At 24.5% G+C, this 27,894-nt stretch overlaps 4 protein-coding genes and 1 long non-coding RNA gene across 8 annotated transcripts; 3 read left to right on the forward strand and 2 right to left on the reverse strand.

Annotated features, from left to right (window-relative positions):
- The first annotated feature begins 9 nt into the window (after positions 1–9).
- LOC126893488 (uncharacterized) lies at positions 10–2,444 on the forward strand. Of its 2 annotated transcripts, XM_050663762.1 has the most exons (6): positions 10–143; positions 795–922; positions 1,001–1,121; positions 1,675–1,869; positions 1,931–2,050; positions 2,150–2,444. In XM_050663762.1, the coding sequence occupies exons 3-6, from the start codon at positions 1,062–1,064 to the stop codon at positions 2,294–2,296; spliced, it is 522 nt and encodes a 173-aa protein (XP_050519719.1). In that variant the 5' UTR covers positions 10–143; positions 795–922; positions 1,001–1,061; the 3' UTR covers positions 2,297–2,444. The 2 variants fall into 2 exon arrangements, with proteins under 2 accessions (XP_050519719.1, XP_050519720.1); XM_050663763.1 differs by lacking the exons at positions 10–143; positions 795–922; positions 1,001–1,121 and adding an exon at positions 1,362–1,425.
- Positions 2,445–5,063: 2,619 nt separating this feature from the next.
- On the reverse strand, positions 5,064–8,789 carry LOC126894287 (gametocyte-specific factor 1 homolog). Its single transcript, XM_050665198.1, has 6 exons — positions 8,666–8,789; positions 7,949–8,114; positions 7,015–7,146; positions 6,827–6,952; positions 6,430–6,501; positions 5,064–5,478 (listed from the first exon to the last, which is right to left on the reverse strand). The coding sequence occupies exons 1-6, from the start codon at positions 8,674–8,676 to the stop codon at positions 5,395–5,397; spliced, it is 591 nt and encodes a 196-aa protein (XP_050521155.1). The 5' UTR covers positions 8,677–8,789; the 3' UTR covers positions 5,064–5,394.
- Positions 8,790–11,433: 2,644 nt separating this feature from the next.
- LOC126895821 (uncharacterized) lies at positions 11,434–11,968 on the forward strand. The gene is made up of 3 exons (XR_007701725.1): positions 11,434–11,536; positions 11,597–11,795; positions 11,869–11,968. It is a non-coding gene; the product is annotated as an uncharacterized LOC126895821 (long non-coding RNA).
- Positions 11,969–14,963: 2,995 nt separating this feature from the next.
- Positions 14,964–20,604, forward strand: LOC126910374 (S-adenosylmethionine mitochondrial carrier protein-like). The gene is made up of 6 exons (XM_050692889.1): positions 14,964–15,263; positions 16,215–16,371; positions 16,429–16,535; positions 18,064–18,334; positions 19,414–19,543; positions 20,390–20,604. Exons 1-6 carry the CDS (start codon positions 15,192–15,194, stop codon positions 20,499–20,501), a joined length of 849 nt encoding a protein of 282 aa, XP_050548846.1. The 5' UTR covers positions 14,964–15,191; the 3' UTR covers positions 20,502–20,604.
- On the reverse strand, positions 20,603–25,695 carry LOC126910373 (coiled-coil domain-containing protein 130 homolog). 3 transcript variants are annotated; one of them, XM_050692887.1, is made up of 7 exons: positions 24,785–24,920; positions 24,466–24,509; positions 24,159–24,390; positions 23,109–23,220; positions 22,637–22,897; positions 22,442–22,580; positions 20,603–20,852 (listed from the first exon to the last, which is right to left on the reverse strand). In XM_050692887.1, the coding sequence occupies exons 3-7, from the start codon at positions 24,356–24,358 to the stop codon at positions 20,638–20,640; spliced, it is 927 nt and encodes a 308-aa protein (XP_050548844.1). In that variant the 5' UTR covers positions 24,359–24,390; positions 24,466–24,509; positions 24,785–24,920; the 3' UTR covers positions 20,603–20,637. The 3 variants fall into 3 exon arrangements, with proteins under 3 accessions (XP_050548844.1, XP_050548845.1, XP_050548843.1); XM_050692888.1 differs by lacking the exons at positions 24,466–24,509; positions 24,785–24,920 and adding an exon at positions 25,553–25,695; XM_050692886.1 differs by lacking the exon at positions 24,466–24,509 and having other exon boundaries at positions 24,785–24,936.
- Positions 25,696–27,894: the final 2,199 nt, after the last annotated feature.

Below are 27,894 nucleotides of genomic sequence, written 5' to 3' on the forward strand. Positions count from 1 at the left end.
AATAATAGATCCAACATCAGGAATAATCAAATTAAGTCATATGTTTAACACTTTGTCATTAAAAAATTTACCAAGATCGCTCGATTTAATTCATATTTGTATTGCTAACTCAAACTTAAATCCAACAATTGAAATTAAAAAAGGTAAGACAATTAAATAACTTTTAAATCCTTATATATTTAAAATAATTAAAAAAAAACGTTGATTGTTAAAATGGTAAAACAAGCTTATTTTTTTTGTAATTTACTACAATATTAATAAAGTTATTAAATTTTTACAAAAAAAAAGAAGTAAAAAATAATCTTAATATTCATTTCAAAGCCATTTTCAAGGGCTTTTTTAATACAAATATTAAAATCTTTGTAACATTATAACCTGTATTTGTATTGGGTTCCTACTTAGGATGAGACACGGTGACGTGTTGGAGTGGACTGTACACTTAACTTTTACGAATAACTACAATAATATAATTTAAGTTCTAGAATTTACAGTCATTATTAAATGAATAATGTAATAAAAATCATTCACAATTTTATATTTATGTGACACTTTATACAACATCATATCAAACATTATTGAAAATTGCTTACCCAGACTATTAGTTGTACACTTACTAATTAACTAACTAAATCGTACTAACATAAATACTACAGTAATACGGGTTGGGTTAATTATTCATAAATTATTGTTGTTTTCAAATTAAAATTTAATACTGATCATTATATGTGTTTATATTCTATTTCAATATATTACTTAATGAATATTTACAATATTAAAAATTAAAAAAAAATTAGGGTGCCGAAAAATCCTCATCGAGGTCGCAAAAGATGTGAAACAATAATTTCTGTTGAACAGTACCAGTTTCGAGACTGCAGTCGAAGAACGCGAAATTTAAAGCGCAGAAAACGGAAAATTCTTCCAGGTGACTCATATTTTGAGGGGTTTACGAAAATAGGATGTAGAGGGAGTTAGAGAGAGACAAATTATTTTTTATTTATAGATTAATCAAGGGAAACTCAAAAACTATAAACGATAGCCCATTGAAATGTGTTATAAAAATTATGAACAGTCTAATCGAAAAAGAAAATTCATCAAAATGTATGGTTGTAGTGATGTCTAAAGTAAGATATACAATAAACGCATGTAACTATTTTAATTTTTCCTTGGCTAATATATCAACAACAATTAAATTGTATAGATATTTTTATTATTAATACCTTAAATAAACAAATATTTATTTAAACTAAATCACAAAATAATTTTTTAAATCCTTAAAAATATATTATTTTATGTAAACACAAAACTTAAAAAGATATTTTAAATAATATAATCATACAAATTTGTATAAGTCATAAATTGTATATTATTTGTACAATAATTATGTCAAGCAAGATTCCATACTGTTGTGCATTCTTAAACTGTGAAGTTTGTATTAATAATATATTAATATTAATTAATCCCAGCATAAATTAAATCATTAACTTTAGTCTGTTTATTTATTATAGTAAATTTAATTAAATTTTTTATTCATCTCTAAACTCTTATTTATGTATTGTTAAATAGCTATAGTTAAAAAGAACGATCAATGTTAGATATCAAATTTACTATTAAATTTAATAATTTTCTAGAAATTCAATATTAATGAAAATAAATATTGTAATTTATGGTTTTTAGTTTGCAAAATACAAACTCCGTGTAAGACGACGAGATCCACTTGAAGATCATGATCCTAATTCACAGGACAGTGGTTCTCTTACTGCTCGTTCAGATAATTCTAAATCAGTGTCAACATTATCTGAGAGCAATGCATCATGTACAGCTGATTCAGATGATGAATTCTTAGACATTTCTGTATCCCCAACAGGATCGGTAATTATTTTACCTTTTAAAAAGGTTAACAGTTTTTTTCCTAATTTTATTTTATTTCTAGTCTCCAGATTCACTTCTACTTGGATTCAGTACATTAACAGAAGGAGATATTATTAGCCAGTCATCAATTATTGTTAAAAGAAAAATTACAAAATATTCTTCAGATACTCCTCGCAAGACTGTAATTATTATAAAACAATTTATTATTTCAATAATCATAGATATAATATNCAATTTATTATTTCAATAATCATAGATTTAATACATGTATAACTTATAGGATTTATTGTTTGGTGACATTAAAAATAATGAAGCAGTTGTGAGAAAAAGAAAGTTTACGAGTGATTTAGAATCAAGTCCTGAAATTAACGTATTATTAAAGAAAACTAGACCTAGTACGAAATCTAAACCGGCCGAGAGAAGTTAAGGTAAGAGGCTTTGAGCCGATTCAGTTTTATTTCTAATTACAGTAGAACCTCATTAATCCGAACCAATAAGGGCTCTAGGTTGTCTGATTTAATGAAAGTCCGGATTAAACAAAATAACCAAAAAACATGTTCGTATTATAGATTTAAGAATATTATATTACACTAATTACTTTGTATGATATACAATATATATGTATTGCAACATGATATTAGTTTATGATAACTTTAATGACGGTAGATAAGAATATATGTACTTATGGGAAATTCGAGGAACTTGCTTTTATGTTTATTTTAGTCTACGGCATAAACTGCGTATTTTTCGTTATACTAGACAGCTGTCCGGATTAAGCCAAGTCCGGATTAATGAGGTTCTACTGTATATTAGATTTTAGTTTTAACTTGGAACGGTGAAGTCTCCCTTACAAATTTTTATTGTTCATATAGTCATTTGAACGAATTTCACTGATGACAGCAGTGAATTTTTACCTGGGTTATTCACAGTTACGTGTTAGCGGGATTAGATTTGACTTGGTCTCTGGAAAATTTTTTATAAAAATAAAGTTAGAGTAGTTTATCTAAGACAGTCCGCTGTAACTATTGTCGTTGAAAAGTGTTGGTTACAGTTTATTATAAAGACCTTATTGTTATCGACAGAAAGTTAATTTCCGGTCGATTGTTACAGTCTATTGGTAGATAAAAATAGTATATTTACGTCTGACCTTGTCAAAGCGGTCGATTCGGTCGTAGCGCCTTTACCGGAGGAACATCCGGTGAACCTCGCGCTACACACATCAATTTTATACATGAAAACCTTATAATATGTGTAATTATTAATAAACATCTTTTTTAGACTTGATTACTGGTAAGTTAAGAAATTAAACACCAAATAATATAAAAATCTTGACAGTGGACAAATCGGTAGCGAGAAATTGTTATGTAATATGTTAAGATTTTCAACAGAGAAAATTAAGAAAATTAAATAATAGTCAAATTTAAATCAATATTAATAAAATAAAAAACACATGTTTTATCGAATTTGTATTTAAAACGAAAAGTTTCATTTAAATCAAATAGCAATCGCCTTTTAGTAATAACTGGTTCTTATCTTAATATGCGCTAACGGTGTTACCCGTACATCAATAATCGTGACTATTACTTGAATATCAGCAAACTAGACAGTTATTATTAAATATTTAATATTTACGAGAGGATATATAGCGCTATCTTTACGGGTATAAATCAACAAAAAATCGGTTGCCAATTGTCTGAATGTCGTGGCCTATCTATGTGTATTTAATCTATGCTTATTTTTATAACGCCAGATGACGAAAGTGTTCTTTATGTATTCTTTTGGAACACTTAGTTTGTTATAATACAAAACGTGTGAATGCGTTATGACAGTCTAGTCTCAAGGCCATAAACGACGGGATACGCGAGATAATAACACGTGGTGTGTAGAGAGTTCCACACATTCATGTGAAACTAATATAAGGGTGTTAAAAACACCCTTTTCTTTATTGGTAAAAATAGAAGTGCGTATAATGGAGGTCTGGACTCTTAGGTCAGACATTCATAAACATAAAATTATGATAGCCAAACGTAGCCAAATGATCGGTAAAGTAATACCTTAAAAATGTTTTATAATTTCCTACAGTCTTCCAAAATAATAGATCCTAGTTTAAGTCTATCAGATGATGTTTTAAATTATCAATATCGATCAAGTGAAAATGTTATTTTTCATCATCTGAATCTAAATTTGACTAAATAAGTAAAGAATGTAGTACAAAATTCAGCCTTTTTATTCCTCTTATTTTCAGTAGTCATCACCAAACAAAAGTTGCATTTGTAAATGCTCACTCTTAACAACCACAAAGTGATATACTATTTACTTTGAAAAAATGATTGCTTTAGCAGAATTAAAACGTGGTACAGGAGAAACAGTGTATAATGTCATAAATAAAGAATTAGAATCCTTAAATATTTCTTTAACTCATTTGATTGGAGAATCATATGATGGTGATTTTAATATGAGCAGGAGTTTAACAATCTTCAAGCGTATTCGAAAAAATTGCACCAGAATCTCTTTTTACGCATTGCCATATTCACATACCAAACTCAATTGTAACTGATGTCACCTAGTGTTTTTAACTGCTCAAGATATATTAAAATTATTAAATAAAGTTCCAGTATTTTTTTCTGATTCTTATGAGAGAAATGGAGTACGGAACACTAAACAAGACAAATTGATAAAAATTCAGAAGTTATAAACTACAAGATGGAATAGCAAGAATATCACATTAAAAAGTAATTATGGTCAAATGATAGAACTATTGATCAATACATCAACACGTTTTACTAGTCACTATATTTTATTGATTTAAATTAAAGATTTTTAGTAGAAAAATGGTCATCTTTTCAACATTTACGAGGAATTATTTTTTTTTCTTTAACTAAATACTTTTTGTGATTTTTTGGCATATTTTTTATTAAAATATATCCAGTGAAAACTGAAATTAAGTGGTGACAGACTCAAAAAAATATAACATTATAGTAAAATTAATACCTGTTCAGATTTGAATCGAAACTAAAATATTGTTTATATAACAAGTGTTTTATACAATTCCATTTTTTTTTTTTTATTTGTGATTTCTAGTTTTAGATTAGAAGATATTATAATAATTGAGATGAGTAAAATCAGGTTTTTCATTAATGTAGCTCCCTCCATGAGCCCAAATCTCAAAAAACGCTCAAAGCAAAGATAATACATACTTTATAAAAATATTTTATTATAAAAAATAAAAATTATACAAACTGTCAATTTTAAATTAATCAAATCAAAGTTAAACAAAAATTAGGATTTTCAATTTTAATTTAAAATTAAATAAAACTACTAAAAAGAAAATTCTTAATGTAGTTATAGTCAATATTTTTAATATGAATTTTCACTTATAAAACATATTTATTATATTTATCAATTAAAAAAGAAACAATTAATTAATAGACAATTAATAATTAAACCTTGTAGTTTAGTTTTTAAATTGTATCAAAAATTAAAACAATGGAAGCTTGAATATAAAATATCAGAACATTGTTTAAATTATAATGTTGGTCTTTGGCCTATAAACATTGGTTTTGAGATGACATTTTTCTTTTGATCATTTCTTGTTGAAGTCACTACAGACTGTTAAATAAAATAATAAGAAATTAATTATTCAGCTTGTCATCAAATTTAAATAAAATATTTCCAGAATATATTATGTACAAAAAATAGATCTCCCATTTTTAAGCTGGGTTACAGCCACAAATTTAATATTTTTAAACTCCCTGATTTTTCCATTTTTTTTTTTTAATTTCATACTTGGTCTACAATATGTAAATATTTTTACATTGGAAGGGCGGTTAATTTTATCAAAACCAAGATTATTTTTAATATCAATTAGAATTCTCAAAATAAGTTAGGCAAGGGTTAGCAATAGACTATCCATGAGCCAAAAATGCCTACTAACAAATGAGAATTTACTGATCCACAAGAATAAATAAATATTTTAATTTAAAGTTACTATTTTAACCAATATTTAAGTTAAATTATATGCTGGCTATAATCAAATTAAAAAAATATAATCATCAAAATCCCAAATATTTCCACGACCTTCCTGCCCATTTTAAAATGTTCCAACTTTTAGAATTTATCAGCCTTGTAAAAACTATGTTCAAGTTTTATTAAGGCCACTTAACAAAACTGGATTCCATATTATTTTATTTTTTTACAAAGTATAAAAGAAAATGGCTGGTCAATAACAACTTTTGACAGATTATTATACCTTGGCAATAAGATTATACAATGATAAAAATAATCATACACGTAATTCACTTCTAGTCTATATATTAAAATGCTAATAACATTTAAAATACTTGTCCAAAAGTTATAATTGATCAGTCATTTTCTTATTTAGATTTTATAAGCTAGTTATATATATGTTGCCATTTAAAAAAAATTAAGTTGACATTGGTTGACAATAAAATTATTGTTAAAAAGGAAATATATATAGGTTAATTATTTATAGACATTAATTTTACTTTGTAAATTAAATAATCTCTATATGTACCACTGTTTATAAAATTTGATACATACATTTAAATTTTGATTGCTATTTTGCTGATGATTTGTACCAATACTTGAAGAATTTCCCACTCGAGATTTCTCCTACAAATATAAAATGAAAATCTTATTTTATCATATAATAATTGAAATAAAATTTATTTCAATTTTAATTAATTATTATAAAATTTAATTAAATACAAAACAAACTAAATTTAGAATATTTTAATACTTTTAAGATAAAATTTTTAATTTAACTAAATAAAATAATTACAATAAATTAGGGCATAAAAACAATTTTAAATGAAAATTATTTTAAATTTTAACAATTAAAATTTAAAATTTTCTGAATATAATTTATATAACTAATTTCAAAGAAATATGCACTATAAAATTTATATATTTATTAATTATTAATTTGTGATCTAACATTTTGTACATGTGCTTGGTGCAACTGTACGCGATGTTGTTTTCTTTCTGATTTTGTAAGTCCATGTTTAGCTCTCATGACAGTTGAAGTTTCATTTATTGTTTTTAAAACATCGACACTTTCAGCCTATAAATTTTAATAATTGATGAAGAGATCAATTTATTATATATGATGCTACAAAATTATACATTGTCCCAGCATTCTTCATATTCATATTCTGGTGGTTCATTCTCCATAACAGGAACTGGACGTTTAACATCTTCTGATGAATAGATAAATGTATCAAATAATACTCTATCCGGGCATACTTTTTCATGAGCCTTAAAATTGAGATATTAGTTTTAATGCATTTTAATAATTAAATATAAACATTAAAAAAAACTTAAAAATTAAATAACTATTTTTATTCAAATTTTGTGGAAACTTTATCTCTTTGTATTAAAAAATACTAAGTGAATTTTGTTTTTTAAAATTTTTTTTTTTAAGACTAATCAATTAAATATTACTTTTTTTATATAATTAAAAAATAAGTAATTTTATGTATTTATACATAAAAACAATTTTTACATACTTTAAACATTTAGATTTTATGGGTGAAGATTTTTATTTATATAAAATATAAGAGCACAACATTTTCATATAGATTATAAATTTTGAATCAAGTTTAAAATAAAACAAAGAGAAAAGTATACTTTTTATATGCAGATTTCATTTTGATCTGACTATGTTGTAAATGAACATTTTTCAAAGTTAAAAAAAAAAAATTATAATTAGATATTGATTTACTACTGAAAGCTTAAATTTTGGTTTGTTAAACTAGATAAATTTTGTGATACAATAAAAATGCTCTTTTTAACTATATTAAAAATGAATTAGGATTATTTAAAATTTAAGACGTCTATATAACTCCACATCTTCATATTTATTTTATGTTATTATTAATTATAAACAATAATCAATTATTGACAATTATTTAACATGACAATTCTATAGTCTAGATTAATACAATTTTAATAATTGTTCAATTATGTATAATATAAAAAAAAGTTATTATATATTTTCTTACATTTTTATTTGTTGTTAAGAAGAAATATTAATATTAGTTATAAAGTTAAAAATTACTTCTTGTTCACTCATATGCATGGCATGCATAAAGTTATAAACACAATTAACATAGTTTGAAGGTTTATCAGGACACTTGACAATATGTTTTTGTACAGTCTTTTTTGGCATACAATGAGAAGGATTGTAAGGACAATGATACTGCATTGTTTCAGTTGAAATGTGCCTAAAAAATGATTGGAAATAATACCAGTAAAGAAATCAAGAATATATTTATTAAGATATGACAGGCCATATTTAATAATTCAGTATCTGAGTACTAGTGTATGTTTCTACTTTCATCTATTTATATATTATATTTAACTATTTATGACTATAGTTTTCTTTATAATCATACAAAAATAAGTACATAATAAATTATTAATAAATCATCCAAAAGATTGTTGCCTATTCAATAAAAAAATATATACATGTAATTTAAACAAGATAAATTAATAAACTCATGAAATAGAAAAAATAGTTTTAACAAAATTGGACACTACTTTTTTATGGTTGGGTTTATTATTATTAACATATAAAATATTATTATTATTATAAACCCATTCAATTTATAACCTTTTAAATTGTTTCAAATAATATGAAAAATGGATATTCAACTAGAATTATCATAGAAATATTTTAATAAGTTTTTAAATAAAAATTGTAAAATGGGGATTTCCGAATAACAGTCACTTCGACTTACAAATTATGTAAGCATTATAACATATAAATACTTACATTGTTTCCATTTTGAATATTTTCCCTTCAAAAATTTACGAAAATCCAAAAGAAACAATAGATCAGGCTACAGAAATAATACTTATTGTTCCATAGATTTATAATATAAACAATATCACTATAATGATTATGCAATGGCATCAGTGTAGCCAGCATTACAAAATGTTATGGTCATTTTAAATTATTAACAAAATCATATTTTATTTATAAAAAATTCTACAAAAAAACATTTCCTGAGATAAATATTAGAATATGTATATATTATACATTTTATCAAAGTAAACAAATCATGACAAAAAATATAATGAAGTGAGAGTAAAAAATTATATTTTATTTTATAAAAATATATACATTAAATCAAAAAAACATTTTATTAAATAGGTAACTTCCCATATGTTAAAATAATTACAGAGAGCCTTAAAAACATGAATACATTTTTTTTGCATAAAACATATTTTGTTTATAAATATGTTTAAAATATCCATTGATGTTATTGCTTTAAACTGTTTAAAGATATGAATTTAACATAATAATTCATCATTAATTTAGTTTTCATAATATCAGAGGCAACACTGTAATTGTATAATACAGTTTCAATGCGTTATAAATTACTTTTATGGTAGTTATTAAGACAATTTTCCCACACCGGTCATTCAGTAATGAACCACAGTAAACTTGAGTTGAATATAAGAGTACACATCTATTAATAGACATGAATTATTAAAGATAAGATTTCTATTCAATGGATAATATCTAACTACCTGTGCAATTGATGACTAATGTATGTTACACAGCAAATTATCAATAGAAAATTGGTCAAATAATATTAAGAGGACGCCATACAGAGAATGAAAAACGGTTTTAAACATGTTTTGCACGGGATTTCTTTATTTGATATGTATTGATGCTAGAGACCCAAATTATAGAGGACAAAATTTTCTGTGATCTAGCGTTTTCATTTTTTTGTTAACATAATTTCTAGTACTTTATATTTACTATTAAACTATTTTTTTGGTTTTTTAAGTATTTGATAAATAGCTTCAGAGTTGCGCTATTTAAATTATAAAAACGCTAGATCACATATAATTTTCTCCTTTATAATTTGATAAGAAATTAAGGACTCTAGCATCGATACACATCAAATAAAGTAGTCCCGCGCAAAACAGTTTTTATGCAAAATAATGAATTTTTGTCTATCGACATGTGTCGGTCCCTAGTGGCATTTATAACGTGACGAATTTTACATTGAATGACGGTAACCGATTACCCTCACCCTTCAACTACTACCTTGCCAATGATCAAAACCAGTCATTTTATACTTTGTATCGACGCACCGGGGTACCATTTAGCAGTCGCTTCTCTAAATTTGTAAAATAATTGTTATTATTGACGGGTGACGAGACTTAAATTTTAACTTAACTGTGTTCATTTATACATGTAAATAATAATGAAAATATCAATTGATCGGTAATCTGAAAGAAATTTACGTGGAGTTTTATTTTGTAACATTAGAAAACATTCTTGTTACGAATATGAGTCCACAGTATACATTACATTCATGGGCAGCAGGACGGATCAACCATCTTTTTAGTAGCCGGCAAAATTAGATATTCTTTCTCCAAAAATTAATTATTTACCAAAAAAATAAAGGTCATGAAAAATTTGAGTATGGTTGTAAAGTTCACCGGTCCTGATTTATTTATACATTGTATATTATATCATTTAATTTTTTGTGAGTTTTAAGACATGTATCAGTTTTACAAAAAGTTTGTAACACGAATAATAGGCCTTGGCGTTATTAAACAGCATTTTACAAATTTCTGATTGACTATAATTATATTTAGGATACATAGAATACTCCTTACATAATACATTTATTTTATATATGTATTGAGAGGGCATACGCACTAAGTTTACTTGCATTATAGTGAGTATAAACTTAAATTAAATTTTACATGAACATTTTGACATTCAAATTTTTTAATCTAAAATAAAATCTGCTATTGCGTATTTTATTAATTTAGAGATAAACATTTTTAATTTACATTTTTGCACATATCAAGTTTTTCACGACTATCTTAATTTAAGGTTAGTTATAAATAATAATTCTTTGGAAATTGAATTTGAACGAAATGGTAGAAAAATAATATATGATAAAGGTGTTTTTTATTTTTTTTATAAATGTGAGATGGCATTTATTTTATGATTTCTATATCCGTTTGTTTGATAATCGGTATAAACAAATGTATCTAATATACATTCGTTTATGTATATTATTTCTTGATAATATCTTTCACAAATTTTATACTGACCAAATAAAAATTTATACTTTTATTTTTTGCTTCATTTTGCATTATAACGTTAAACTGAAAGTTGATATTTAAATTTTACCACGTTTTGTGTATTTTGTGTAACTCGCGTTACTTATAATGTCACCTAAAAGGCAACGTGTTTATAAAAGAAAAAATATTTTATCAAAAACTAAACTTTAATTAAGAATGAAGAATATCCAGAAAAGATTCCATAAAAATAAGTCGTAAGTATATTTGATAACTTAATTTTTGTTGCTGTATATAAAAACAAATTTGCTGTCATTAGAGCTGGCTGCTTATGATGATCCATATTTTTTTCACTCTGATTATATTTGATTTATAAAATTAAAATTTTTTTCACATCATTTTGAGACTATATTTATAATAAGAATCGATTATATTTATAAAAATATATGTGTGTATGTATTACATATTATTTAGATATTGAAAAACATACTTCAAAATTTATACCTTAAATTTATATTCAATTTTTTAATGTTCTTATTATAAGACGAATAATTATTTTATGTAGAAAATTGAATGAAATACCACTAAACTAGTAAGTATCAAATTAATTAAGTAATATTTATTTTTAAAAACTTACAAATTTAATTTTTAGTTACTATATTGCAAGTTTGAAAGTACTAAATTAAAGTTAAAAGAAGACCACTTGTACTTTTATCAAGTAATTGGACAATTACACTCTACACGTAGAGAGAAATGTTTTTTGTAATTTATACTAACAAATGAATAAATATAGAGGATATATACTACAATCAAACATTTTGGAATGAAAAAATGTCAAACCAACTTAGAATGTAAACCAATCAATTAATAATATATAATGTTAAAAAATATAAGTAAAAAGTCACTAATATTTTACTTTCATAGGTTTTACATGGAGTGTTTACTCCCAGAGATTGTAAATCATCAGTTCCCAAAGAGATTGCTCAAATCGGATATAAAAGAACCAAAAAAATATCAAAAAACACAAGAAAAAATTAATATATATATAAAATAATTAAAAATTTGTTTAATTAATTTTTGTTCTTCTTTTTCCTTCGACTCTATACTGACTATTTTCAAGGTAAAACCATAGTGCACTAAATTCTAACAGATGACTGTAAATTAAAGGTGATTGTGTCATGAATAGTGACACTGTATTAAAAGATAAAAAAACTTTTATTCTCTATTCTCGGTCGAAAAGAATCGATTAACAATCAGAAAAAATTTAAATAATTAGTTCCCCAACAGTTTAAATAATATCCAATGTTTTAAACTTAACTAAGTACTAACTACATACATATTACTAGATATTATTATTATATATTTCACATAACACAATAAATTATATAAAATTAAATTTTTCATTGTGAATAAATTATTAACTACAAATGTGATATTCATAACACTTTAACTTTTAATAAGCGGTAGCATTTGAAATAATATCATATAATAATATTATTATATTTTATTATAATTACATATTAATTTTATGTTATATTATGTGAGCTTTATTATCGCCTTTATCAATGAAAATAATATGTTACGCACAGCGTAACAGTCAATATTAGAATGATGTGCTACTCCAAAATAATATTAGGCGGTCGTACAGATGCCCGCATGCTATATGGAATGATGGACTAGGGGTGATTGAAGAGTTCGGTTGTAAAACATCTAAAAGCGCATTCTCTCGATAATATTGTTGTTTCGTTTGCTAGTATACCGTCCTCTTAAGTAATATCAAAATTATTTAAAATAGTTTATCAATTAAAAGAAAAGATATAAGAACATTTTTTTTCTATTACATCAAATTTAAAAATAGGGGTTGCATCAAAGTAAATTGAATTATAGGGTTTTTATTCCTTGAGATATGAAAAAAGGGAGTTGGTGTGAGCGTAGCAAGCGACTTTAATTATTTATGTCTACGCATATTACTTTTAAATAATTCTTAAAGTATTTGGATGTAAATTATAAGAAAAGTACAATGTCGCTAAAATGGTATTATGTACCAAACTGATATCAAATGCTTTGTAATTTACATATATATATTTTCATGTAATGGTTATCCAAGTCATGATTACCGTGTAATAAATAATAAAATAGTCTAAAAGGCAGTAAGACATTTAAGATTATCATAAAGTAAGAGACTATCAACTTTATAAAGTAAAAAGGCTAAGGTAGCAGTCTCTCTTTTCTCCTTTTTTTAGTGCATCAGCACAGTAATGCAGTAGTTATTGGATAGAGTAGAATAGCGTAGAACAGATGAAATAGAGTAGTGGAGTTAATTAGCTATTTAACACATGGTGGAAAGTGAGTCAGAAACAATCTCGATTACAGTACGCTTCGTGATACTTGCAATTCTTAAACCGATGTTCTAATTATTACTACCTATCTGCAATTTATTTTAAGAGCTTAGATAATGACAACGAAAAGGTGAGTTATTAACCCCTGTCATCGATTTTAATTACTAGAAAAGTATTGATCGTTTTTAAATAATAAGGTTTTATTAGTAGTCTTCTTCTTCTTCCTCGCCTTAATCTCAACTGCTTATGGTCGGCAACCCATATCCTAAACTTCCACTTGACACGATCTCCCACATCAGCTGTCCTCATATCGTATTCAATAGCATCCCTTTACTTCTTTTTTGGTCTTACTCTACCTCTTCTTCCTTCAACATTCATTTCTATAACTGTTCTTACAGCTTCCGAATCCTCTCTCCTCATAATATGACTAAACCATCTAAGTTTATTTTCTCTCATCTTATCCAAGATTGACGCTACAACTATACTCCCTCTTATATGCTCATTCCTTATCCTATCTTCTCTAGTCACTCCACTCATCTATCTAAGCATTCTCTGCTCTACTTTCTTATCAACTGCCCAACACTGAACCATACATCATAGCTCGCCTCACTACAGTCTTGTAGAATTTACCTTTTAGCCTCATAGGAATTTTTTTATCGCATAAGACGCCAGACGCTTCTCTCCACTTCAACTATCCGCACTTAATTCTGTCTTGCATCCTCGTCAATACGGTTTTACTAGTAATCGAATTCATTAATATAATTGTAATTAATTTTATTATACTGTAAAAATACACGGTATGTTAAAAGTTCTAGGAAGGAGACGTTCGTGCTGTTGCCATCGCCACTCGAGGAAGAAGTTTATGGTGCAAGGCTGTGTTAACGCACATAAAACCATATTCTTATAATTTAATATGTCAACAGAATAATCTCACATCATGAACTATCAAAACAACCTTATTATATTTGCACCACGACCACAATAAAATATAATAATTAATCATATGAAGTAATTTACTCGTGCTCTACCATATTTAGCCCTTTATTTTTATATTTTAATATCGAAATAATAACAAAGCCTGTGAATATCTCCAACATTCTTTAATTTCTTCTTTTGTAAATGGAATTTGAATTACTACAGATATAGCGTTTGATGTATATAAAATTTTTCAATAGATAAATATTTCAAATTTCTACCATATTAGGGTCGCCTAATAAATAACTGCCCTTCCTTGTGTGCTAATGAAAGTTAGCATGGCACTGACCTCCAGAAAAATGTTCAAAATCCATCACTAATAATACTATATAACAACAAATAGTATTTAAGATTAATTAGAAATTAATAGTCTTTTAATTCAGTCATACAATAAAAAGAATTTACTGTCATTAATTTTCAAGTAAATCTGTATTATTGATAAAGATCTATTATGACGTACAACCCTAATTTTTGTATCGTACTCGTACATTACCTCTAATTATCGTAAAAGTACGATCTAGATCGCATATTTAGTAATACAATTAACAAGTAAATTTTGGGTGGACAACTTTCGTTCTAACAAATTTGTGGAACAAAAGTAATGATACACGAATTTCAATATCTTATCACTTCGTAGTTAGAGATATATAGTATAGATAAGAGAAAGAATGTGATTTTTAAAATAAAATTGTTAAAATGTTACACTTAATCTTTATATGAATTTATCACATACATGCAGCTGGTTTAGATTTAATGTACTTTTTGTGATACAAATTGTTTATTAGAACAATACGATGACTATTCAAATGACTACTTTTTAACGACTTGAACTTTTTCGGTTTTGAGAATATGTATTAATTATGAAAACTGATTTCATTTAGATCTTTTTTAAGCTAATTTTTTTGAATAGTATATAAATAAAATTATTAATATATGATAATGACATCTCATGAATTAGATTCGTTTTCAATTGATGGAATTCGACTTTTCTCCACATCATTAATTGTAAGATGAATCAAGTTTTGTATTATATTTGGCTTGTGTATTTTGATTCTACGCTTTCAAACAATTTCATGATTCCTTACCATAAATTCATATTTGCTATCTTATTAAAATTATAATTAAACTTTAAATAAACTAAATTTATTATACTAGTTAGTTATTCTATTATGAACTTAATTGTATCTATTTAATTGTTATAATTTAGATTTGATTAAACAGATTTGAAAATATAAATTTTTCAAAACTTAAATAGATTTTAAATGTAAGAAGATTCATCTTTCAACATATAAAAAATGATAATTGTGAATTTTATTAAATTTGTAACTAATAAAAAAGTTGCTGTAAAACTGAAAGTGATTTACATATATGTAACACAAAGTATATAATTTCATTATTACATTAAATACTATATTACATCGTCTTCAAATGTATTAATTTACAGTAAGGTAAAATAATATTTATAAATTCCATAAACATATAATAAGAATTTATCATTCATGACTAATATTATTCATGATATTAATTTATAACTAGAAAATTTAAATTTAAAAATTACTTACACATATTTCGTAAACAATAGTACCATCATCATTTTTTAATAATTTTAGTGACTTTTTATTAAATAGTCATTATATTTTTTAGTTTTAAATTAATATTTTGTAATTTTAAATCTATGAAAATTTTAAAGTATCTAGGTCGACTAAAGAAATTTTGCATTTAAACCTAAACTTGGTGTATATAAATTTCATAAAAGCTATAATACTTCTCTTTTAAATTTCAAAATATATTATGAATATGTCCAAATTCATAAATAATATTTCGGTTTTTTTTTTCAAATCTAATATTGTGCTTAATTAGAAATATTGATAAAATCAATTTTTTTATTTTTACAAAACTAAAAATTTGAATTTTTTTTGTCAAAATACATTATTGTATTTAACTAATTAATTTTAGGGAGGTGCAGCCGCTGGTATTATTGTAGATACTGCACTTTTTCCATTAGATACTTTAAAAACTCGGCTACAGAGTCAATATGGATTTATTCAATCAGGAGGTTTTAGAGGTATTTATAAAGGATTGACCCCGACAATAATTGGCGCACCTTTAACAGGTTAGAGGTACACTAAAATGTAGTTTGAATTGAAAATGTAAAGTGTTATATTTTTAGCTGGATTATTTTTTGGAACTTATGATGGTTTTAAAAATCAGTTTTCTAACGTTCCTAGTAATTTAGTTCCAATTGTTCAGATGAGTGGAAGCGTTGTTGGTGAAGTGGTATTTATATCTATATTTTTTTAGTTTGTCTCTAAAAATTTTCTTGTATATTTAAAGATTCAATTTCCTTAAATTAAACTCTATTTTTCTTATTTAATTATATGTATTTTAAGTGACATATAAAATAGTTTTATTAAATAAATATTTTTTAGTTAAATAGAGATTAATCGTATAATCTTTAAAATAAATAAAATGAATGGTTAAAAAAACGTTTTTTGTCATACTTACTTTTGAATTAAAAGCTAGCTTTTACTATATAAAGGGTACACGGATGAACAAGATAAATCAATTTTTATTTTTAATTGATATTTTGGTGACAAAATATTTAATATGTCATAATGTATATTTTAAGATGCCAAGCTAATGGAAAAAATAATTTATTCTAATAGTACTAAAATAACATCTCATTTTGAAATTTAAAATTCAATTTTTTCAATTTACTATTTTGTATTTCCATGTACCCTTCATATATCGTTATTCTTAACAAAAACTATACTTTTCTATGGATTTTACCATTAGAATTAGATCAAATTAAATGTGCAAAAAAAAAATAGGGTACTACACTGAATGATTAAATTATTTTATCATAGGATTAATTGAAACCAGACTCTAATAAAGTAATTACATTATACATTTTAATGGGTAAGATTTATAAAAGTTATAAGGCTAGGCCAAACTTAAATTTTTATGCCATACAATCATGCAAGTATTATGAATCCTCATATTTTTGAAAATGAGTTTTTGTTTCTTGTCATCTGTATCTCCTGATAAAGTAAACAACCTATAGTATTTTTTATTTAAAAATTTGAATGGGAAAATATTAAAGTTGACAAGAGTCAGTATCATTTTTATTCTCTATAACTTCCAATTTATACAGATGATTTTAAATTAAATACCTTAATGTCTTACAATACTATTAGCTTAAAATGTTAAAAATTAAATCTAAAAGCTTAAAATAATATGAAATAAAAATCAGAATTCTCTAGGAGACATTTAGTACTAAAAATGACACCGACATTTCAGAAAAAAATAAGATAAATGAATACAATTAGGATTAATTTTTAATTTATTTCTAAATTAATTTATAGTTTATTAGTTAGATAAGTAAACACAAAGTGATCTATCAATCACAAAACATTAATTTTCTCAGAAAATATTGAATATTTTCAATTTTGAAGAAGTGAAATATTTAATTAAAAAACTTTTCAATTATGTGTTAAAAAAAAATCATTTAACTATATATTATTGTAAAGTTTTTGAATCAAACACTATTTTCCTTCACAAAAATTGAAAATATTTGATAGTTTCCTAGAAAAAGAGTGTCTTGTTTTTTAATAATTTTATATTCCTAAGTGTATAACATAATTTTAGATAAATTTTTACTAGATTGTTAAAACATTCCAAGTAACATAATTTAACGAGTTTATTTCTTTTGAGAAATTTAATATATTTGTATGAAATTTATACATAAAAATATAGTTTCATTTAATGAGCTGTTAATTAATTTTATTGAATATTTAACATTTAGGTTTGCTGTATAACTAAAGTCCCTATAGAAATTGTAAAACAAAGACGTCAAGCATCACCTGTACAAGAATCTATAGCAAAAATAATTAAGAATGCTTATAGAGGTGAAGGAATTTGTGGCTTGTACCGTGGTTTTTGGTCCACAGTTTACAGAGACGTACCATTTTCAGTATTACAACTTCCAATTTGGGAATATTTAAAAAAAGAGTATAAATTGTTCACTGGTAAACCATTAACTCCATTAGAAGTCGCTTTTTGTGGTTCAATTGCAGGTTAATATTTATACAAAAATAAGAACTATGATATTTTTAATTTTGTCAGTCAGTTAAGGCTTATCAAAAAAACTATATAGTAAGAATATAGCAAGTGAAGCATTTTCTTTGTGTGTCTTTGCCATGTGAATACAAAAATGAAGTTTTGGTTTGCTTATTATTTCATAGTTTATAAATAAATGGATAAAAAATTTGCTCATACAGCTAAAAGAGTATTTTACATTTTCATATTAATATTAAAAAAATATTTATCATCTTCATCTAAATGTTAATTTATTTTTAATAACTTCTAATTTCATTGACAAATAAGGGCCAAAATGAATGGCATTGGTTATGAAACATCTTAAATTTATTAATAATAAAAATAGTTTGGGTATTTTGTTTACTAAATTTAATTATAAAATACTGTAGTAATTTAAGAAAACAAATAGTAAGCATAATTTTTTATGTAATGTTATGTAGGGTGTTCAGTAAGTAAGGAAATGGGTTTCTATTGTTCTCATTGTTTGTAACAATTAACCTGTTTCCTTACTTACTTAACACTCTGTAAGTTACTAAACACAACAAATAAAGCAGTTATTAATTTGTTCTTACCAGTAAGGATATCAAAAATAAAATTTATTTTTTTATTAAAATTAATATTTTTATTGCCAAATGTTTAATATTTAATGAAAATTATTATAAGAGAAATTAATCCCAGTGTTAAATACTAGTATATTTCAAATAAAAATAAAAAATAATTTTTAATAGTACTACAAATAAATAAAAATAAATGTGAAAAAAATGTTAATAAGTTAAAACTACATCTGGATTACCACTTAGATTTTACAAATTGTTTATTAGACCCAATAATCATTGTAATATTTCTTTGTTCAGCAGTGTTTCAGTACTTTGAAATGTTGGAGATAATTTTTTTCATGACACCTCAGTAAACTTGTCTAATAAACATGTACTTTAAAATAAATGAATTCATATTGTTTAAACACTATTATTTTGAAATTATGATATAGATTAAATCCTCTGTATTGCTATTTTTAAGTTTTAATTTATCTTATTAATTCAAATCTATATATTTTTAGGAGGTATATCTGCAGCCATGACTACGCCAATTGATGTTACTAAAACTCAAATAATGTTAGCTAATAGTACTATAGATCAAAAATTTACAACAGTAATAAAAAATATTTATAAAACCAGAGGATTAAACGGGTAAAAAATGTTTATTATACCTATTATTTATTTTTATGATTTTACTATAATATTCATTAATGAATTTGGCTAAAACCACTTCAGTAAAGTTTACATTGAATACCTTTTAAAATTTAATAAAATTAGTAATGAGACTTTTAAAAAATAAAACAATGGTGTCATTTTAGGGTGGCAGGATAGGTATTTGTTCCATCCTAGAAAAAACATACTACCAATTAATTAGTAATCTATAGAAAACAAAAATAAAGCTAAATCCTCTTGATCATATATGATACTTAAAATTTGATATTTTATTATTTTTCAACAAAATTAATTATCACTTAATATAAGCCAACAGTGATACATTTTATAATTTTAGGTATGAATGTCCATTTTTAAATTATTGTTGACACATAAATTTAAATTAAATATTAAGGACATTAATCCTTGAAAAAAAAAACAATAAACTTTTTATTAATTATGTATTAAGTTTATAAATTCAATAATGTATAATATATGATTAAAAACAGGAAAATTTTTGAAAATGATTCTACTGATCATGATTAAATACTATTAAGAGAAAAATATAATATGAACGTCCCAATTCAGAAGTGTAACAACGCATAAAATTAAATTATACAATATAAGATTAAAGAAAAAAAACTTTATATCACCCACATGTAAAATTAAATTTGTTAAAAATCATTCTTTTAGAAATTGCTTTAAATAATGAATAATGAACTATAATTTAGAGTTCTAAATCTAAATTTTTTGAGATATTATAGTTCTGAAGTGTGGTATCGATGTTTGATGTATTTATGTAGTTATAAGAAAAAATAAGGTTCAAATTTTTTTTCATTTTTCTAGGTTATTTGCTGGTTTTCTCCCAAGAGTTGCTTTTATTATGTTAGGTGGAGCAATCTTTTTTGGTACATATGAAAAAGCATGTACATTGGTTGAAAAGAATTATAAAAAATAGAGATTGTATTATAATATTCAATCAGAAAATGTTAAATATCTTTAAAAGTCTTTTATGTTATTGTTTAATATTTTTACAAAAATAAAACTTGTTATAAAAAATATTAATAACGTTATTTATTGTTTTAACATAAAAACTATTCAGATAATGATTCATAATCAACAGATACAAGAGATGGAGCTAAAATACTCTTAGTAACGGTGCTTGATGTGGATGATGATGAATTCTCTTTTTGAACTTTTGTAGTTGATTGAATAATTCTTAAGTTTAAATTTTTATTTGATTTTTTTGGAGTTACTTTAGATGATTTTCGGAGTCCTTTAATAAATTGTTTTTGCTTTGATGCAGTACCTGTTATACAAAATAAAGTAATTAAGCATTTTATATTGATAAATTTAATAATTTTTTTTAACAAAAATCAATTAATGATTTAACATACATACAAAGTAATTTGCTAACTATGTCTCGCTCAATATTTTTTGAGAAGAAATTATATTTTGAATTATTTAATTGAAGTTATAAATATCTTACGTTCTATAATTTTCAAAAAAAATTAGTTNAAGTTATAAATATCTTACGTTCTATAATTTTCAAAAAAAAATTAGTTCTATCTCCTTTTCTTTTACTGTAAATAGTATGAACTTTAATTTTTTAAATGGAAACATAAATGTGGAATAAACTAACAAATTTTTTTTCTTTAAAGTTTCCCTTAATTGNTTCTATCTCCTTTTCTTTTACTGTAAATAGTATGAACTTTAATTTTTTAAATGGAAACATAAATGTGGAATAAACTAACAAATAAGCAAATGACTTATCGTTAAGTACTTTTAAACCAGTATTTTACAAGATATTAGCTTTTTTACATCAGGGTGGGAGCGATAGTATGGTTCAGAAATACCTACAGTTTACCTTTAGTCTTTATATTAATATGTTAGTTTAGTTATAGTTATTATAAGAGAAGGTGTAGATACTGCCTAAGTGGTCAGACTTTATTATCCATTAGACATACCCAAAAGCCATACAAGAGAATTTTGAGTTTTTTTTAGTTTAATGAGGAATAATAACTCGTAGCTTTCACTGGTTGACTTCTTTTTCCTCTTTTTGTTAGTTTATGAATCATCAAAAAGTTTCCTATTACTACCATGTTTCATAGTTAAATACCTCATTCCTAGTTTTAAGGTTTTAAATTACCCAACATTTTTTTATGAAGCCTTATAGTTTTTATTTTTTTTCTTTAAAGTTTCCCTTAATTGGATGCCTGATTTTTACTTCTGTGGTATATTAATCCTGTTTCTACAAAAATCACCACAGCAGTACTTGGTACTATGGTAAAGCTAAATACTTTGACATTGGACACATCATAAAGTTTCCCAAATGTCAACTTTACTTTTCAGAATACTACTTTGTTGACAAGTTTCTCTCACTTGGTATAAAGAGTTGAGGGCCTATTTACTGTTAACAAGCAGGTGTACCTATGCTCACTAATCACAAAAATTGGAATTAACTGGCTCTAGGATCAATGATACATGTTTCATTAAAACATCCATTGAATGACTAGGATCCTGCAGAACCTTTATAGTTCATAATTGTGTTAATAACTTTCAAATTATTAGTTCAAAAAATGTTTAACAATCAGTAATTTTCTTAGACCATTTTAATAATAGTAAGCTGGTACTAAATGTTTCCATTAAAAAAACTAATATTGAAACTATTTTATGGGAGGAAAAGGGGAGATAAAACTTAGAATACTAATAACTTCTGAAAACGAAAATTTTGCTAAGTTTAGACTTAAAAAGATGTTGCATTAGTCATAGTTAAGCAATTATTATTAAGCAATGTTTTTTTCAGTAATGCGTATCTTGAGAGTTCAAAATTTTGAATTCGTATTAAAAAAATGTACACTAAAATTTTTTTTTTTACATGTATAAAAAATAAATTACTTTCAGATGTTTGAAAACTTAATAATTTAGCAATCTTTGCATCTTCATCACTTTCATCTACCAATGGAATACTTAGGGATAATCTTTCTTTTAGATTATTATCAAGTTTTTCTTTAGCTGCAATCTTTTGCTTCTTTGTCTAAACAAAATTTATTTTTACAATTTAAAAGCAAAAATATTTATTTTTTGTTTTACTCTAAATTGTTGGCGAAGCAAAGAATTAGCAGCAAAGTCATCATTCCATTTAGAATCTTGTTTGTCATGAAGTTTTACAAGAACTGGTGCCGCCTTCTTTGCTTTATCTAAATCTTCAGTTCCGTGTTCTAATTTAAACATAGCATCATCAAACAAACGTTTACTAGTATCCTTATCTTCTGGAACAATTTGTTCATTTTCAGTAGGATCCCATCGATTTTCTTGACGACGTGCTCCACTAACTATAACATAGTCTAAATTCTATTCAAATTTACATAGAAATTAATACAAGTTTTAATTCAGAAAAAAATTAATAGTAAGTAATACCAAACATACTGTAATGTAAATTAGAGAAAAAAATTAAATTCATAATTTTAATTACTCACAAAAATTTAACCATTAAATATTAACAATAAAATTTAATAGTATGTTTTGTAAACTAAGGACCAAATTAAAATTAATTTTGACATACTCCAGGATCAGTTTTTATTTCAAAGTGATTATCACAAAGATGACACTTCATTCTAAATTGATATACAGGTGTTGAGTAATACATTCCAATTTTTTTTTTTTCTGCATTATATCTAAAAATAAAGTAAAATTAATTTAATTACAAATTGAATAATTATAAATTTATTTTAATTTCAAATACTCAGTTTGAAAACGGTATTTCAAACAAAACTAGAAATAGTTAATGCGTGTTTAGACATAGAAAAAATATTAGGTTACTTTTTTCTAAATGAAAATAATTTAAAAATAATGTATCAAAACAATGAAATTAAGATTATAGTGATGGGCATTTTCGAATATTTTAAACTATCGAATAACTATTCGAATAGTTTTTATACAACCGAATATTTTATTTTTAGCATAAACTATTCAAATAGGCTACCGAATATTTTTAAAAAATATTCGATTAGTTATACCTAAAATTTTTTATGAAGTATACTTAATTATAATAAGGAGATAATTAACAAATACTTATAAATAAATTATTATACAATTAATAATAGTAAAAATTAGTGATTGTCATTTTCAAATATTTTAAACTATCGTATAACTATTCAAATTGTATTTATACAACCGAATAGTTTATTTTTAGCATAAACTATCGAATAGTTTTAAAAACTATTCGAATATATTGTGTAACTATCGAATATTTTTTGAATGACTATCGAATAGTTCGAATAGTGGACAACTATCGAAGAGTTCGATAGTTTCTATTCGATATTTCCCATCACTAATATTTTATTTCAATCTAAGATACAAATTCATTTTTGGTTTTGAGATTTTTTTACTTAAAAAGTTATATTTACCATTAAACTTTTAAACTACACGGACCAATTTTTGAATTACCTTTTATGAAATCCAAGAGAAATTGTTTTATTAAATTAACTTATTGAAATTTAATATATATTTTATATTAATTTTGTAATTATTTAATAAAATATCTAAAATTGTTTAGTATAAAATTAGTATTTGTAAAAAAATTATAAAACTTGTAGTTAATTATTTTACTAACCTCACTCCCATTCCGATATGATTATTACATCCCTCACACCAAATATTGTATGGCATCTCAAAACGTATTATCAAAATGCCCATATGGAGTTTTCGAGCTCGTTCTCTTAAAGCATGAGTTCCTCTAAATTTATTCAATCCACCAACTGCAGGATTATAGTCTGGAGGATAGTATTTGTTTGTTCCTTTACGTTCACCCATGTTAACCAATTGGATTTACAACAATTCAAATTCTGTAAAAATTTAAAAATTATTAAAAAGTTTTTAATATTTTTATAAAATGTTTTTTGTGTTATAAAAAAACTAACATTTTTCAACTTGATGATCCTTCTACTAAGAAAAATTTAGTCAACTAAATCAATGTAAATTTATTAATTATATTAAATTAGTAAATTTCAAATAACTATTTCAATTAAAATTATTAATAAAATCTAATATTTAGCCGACCCCAAGTAGTTGGGATTAAGGTGAGGAAGAAGAAGAAGAATAAAATTGAATAGTAAATTTTTGTAAGATCATTATTTGAAATAGGCTATTTAAGTTCATATTTTATGAATTACTTTAAATATTATTATTAGATGGTAAAATCTTAATATATTTTGTAATAATCTATTCTATAAATCTTACTCTAATGTAATAATCGTGACTGTGTTGTAAATTAAAATTGTGTAATTTTTAAAGAAAATCTGACATTTCTCATTTAAAACTTGAATATGAACGACGAGTGATTAATATAATATTTAAAAAACACATAATTTTCTTGTCTAGTGATAAGCTGTTATCATTTTGACACATTAAGTCTTTAAGATTAGAAATTAAAAGGCAACCAGCTATTACATTAATATGATTAAATGTAGAATGAACTAAACAAATATATTGACTGATTAATAACCAAATCTAAATGAGATAGGTAATGAAGGGCGGTTCCCAGGACTGAATTAAATAAAGTATTACCCCCTTTTTTTATTTATTATTTGATAATAATTCAAATATAAATGAACGAAAGTTTGTTGGTAGAAGTCTCATTGAAATCTATGTATATTAACAAGGCAAAGAACGGATTTAATGAAAGACAAATCCAAATAGTTTAAGTTTAAATTTCTTTGAATGTAATTCAGTTTTCCATCAAGTCTAAAGTCTAAGGTTTTAAACCTTAATCGTATACTCCATGCTATACAAATTATATAATAAGAATTAATCACTTGTGGCTAATTAATTAAATAAAATTAAAACTATATTAAAAATACTATTAATTTAAAAATTAAAAATATTAAACTCAAAAGCCACAAAAAAATATTAAAAAGTCTTGGATACGCATATCGGAAACAATATTACCAATTATTTCTCGACTTCCCACTGTAAAGCTTAAAAAAAATTATTAAAAATTATACATACTATTCTCGTGTTTGATCTTTTCGGCAGATAGCACTAGCACAAATAAAAATGTAACGGAACAACATAAAATTTATATTTACATTCAAAATAAATAAATAATAATGGTTTTGCGATTACATAATAGTAATCTTATTACGAGATAGAAATTAAAGTTAAAAATAATAGAAAAAAAAATTATGACTATAGTTAACGAGTTCTTGCGAACGTTTGTTGCCAGTAAAATACTATTAAATCTCTATTGTTATAATTCGATGGTGTTCAAACAAAAGGGGATAAGTGAAAAATAAAAAAATAGTAGTTTTGGTAGATTAAATATAGGTTTTATTTAGACAACTGTGCTTTACTATATAATCTTATAATAAAGTTGTAAAAATTTAAGACACTTCAAGAGTAACTCAAACAAAATTTAGAAATGCATATAATTCCTAGTCATATTTATGATAATTATTTGGAAAATTATAGCTTGTATAAACTAAAATGACTAAATAACCCATTGTTAGCAGTAAAATTTAAAATTAACAGTCAAAACTATTTAGAGCGAGGTGCTAAATCAAAAAAATTTACCATATCAATAATCTGAAGTGGGGTTTGTGTTTATAACTTGAACACTTTTGAAAATGATCAGTTATTTTTGAAAATTGACGCGATTTTTAGTTAAATATTGAGTTGAAACCTTTTTCTGCTCATTAACTTTCTTTAAAAAAATTTCATGAAATTATTGGTAAACATTTTGTTTTGATAAACTAAATTCACATTAACGTAACTAGCGAAAGGTTTAGTTCCCTTAAATCTAAAATAACCTCCCTTAAGTTGGTTTTACACTATACGTTTTTGAACAAGCAATTTTGAAATGCGTGTTTTAGACGACGGTTACACATTGTACGGTTATAACACTGCGTTTGCGACGCATTGGGAAAAGTGTTAAAATTTTATAAGCCCGTTTCCAACTTATTATACATTTGACTCGTAGTCAGTAATCCTATTTATTATTTTTTGAGTGTATGATTTTAAAAAAATGGACTTAATTTTGGACGATGTAGAGGCGGTTTGTGTGGTGTACACTTTATATAAAAACTACTGAGATCAAAAAATATCATAAGAGAAAAGAAATAAGCGTTGTTGGTGGGTATCAATGAAATTTAAAAAAGCCAAAATTTATTAGTTGTTTTTTTTTTTTAATTGGATCCGTTTAAAAAAAAAAAGTGCTTTAATTTAAGGTATATATAAATGTGTCAATCTTTCCGGAACATTTTCAAAACTTTTACTTTCTATATGCATTTTTAAAGGTTTGAACCCCCTTGTATAAAGGGAATATAGCCCGATTAAAAAAATAAAGTATGTCGAATGAAAGAGGTATATATAAAGTATTCATCATAAAATAATAGAATTGATTCATGCATTTTTTAAAAAGTTATAGCAACATAAAGTTAAAAAATGTAAAATATAATATTAAGACTTTTTTTTACAAAAATTGCATAATTTTGAAGACGGCAGTCATTTTCACTATGAAGACAAGCCAGAGGTCAAATTTTTTTTTTCAAATTAAAGTATATTACATAAGCTTTAAAGTTGCCATATTGAAACCCTCTCTATGGGTAGGTAAAGGGTCAAATGTTCACAAAAATATATCAAATGATAGTGAAATACCTAAGTTATCTAAAAAAACAAAATTATATTGATTTGTTCATTTTTAAAAAAATTATGGCAGTTTTAAGAAAAAGTATTGAAAAAATGTCGAAAATTACCGATTTTTAAAATTGAAATTTTTTGGGGGGTAAACTTTACCATATCTTGGTGTCTTCAGTTAATAATTTAAAAATTCACTAGCAATTTCATTCTGTATTGGTACATATGATTTACAATAAAATAATAGGGTACTGATTAAGTTAATTTGTGTACATACTAGAGGCTTGGTCCTACTCTAAAATAAATTGACAAAGTGATCCTAAAAAATTTAAGAAAAATACATTGAGGAAAAAAGAATCATTTGTAATGAATTGTATATACAGCCCTCTAATTGTAATTATTGTTACCAAGCCAATTTAAAGCACATTAGTAATTTTTATACATAAATAATATTTATAGCTTAAGAAATTACTTTATTTAGCTGTAAATGATATCACGACTTTAAGAGCGTTTTTTAAATTTTATTATGCTTTACATTTTTTACACGAAGTTAAGCAGTGTTCTTGTTAAAAAAAACAGTAATTATTTATAAATTGTGTTGTTTGACCTCAACGATAGGTAATATGTAATGGTTTATTGATATATCTATTGGTATCTAAATACCTAAGGCATCACCACAGCGACTATAGCCAAAATACTGACACGATGAATATTAA

Source organism: Daktulosphaira vitifoliae, unplaced genomic scaffold (assembly GCF_025091365.1).
Source record: "Daktulosphaira vitifoliae isolate Bord-2020 unplaced genomic scaffold, ASM2509136v1 Scaffold_1, whole genome shotgun sequence".
Lineage (NCBI taxonomy): Eukaryota > Metazoa > Arthropoda > Insecta > Hemiptera > Phylloxeridae > Daktulosphaira > Daktulosphaira vitifoliae.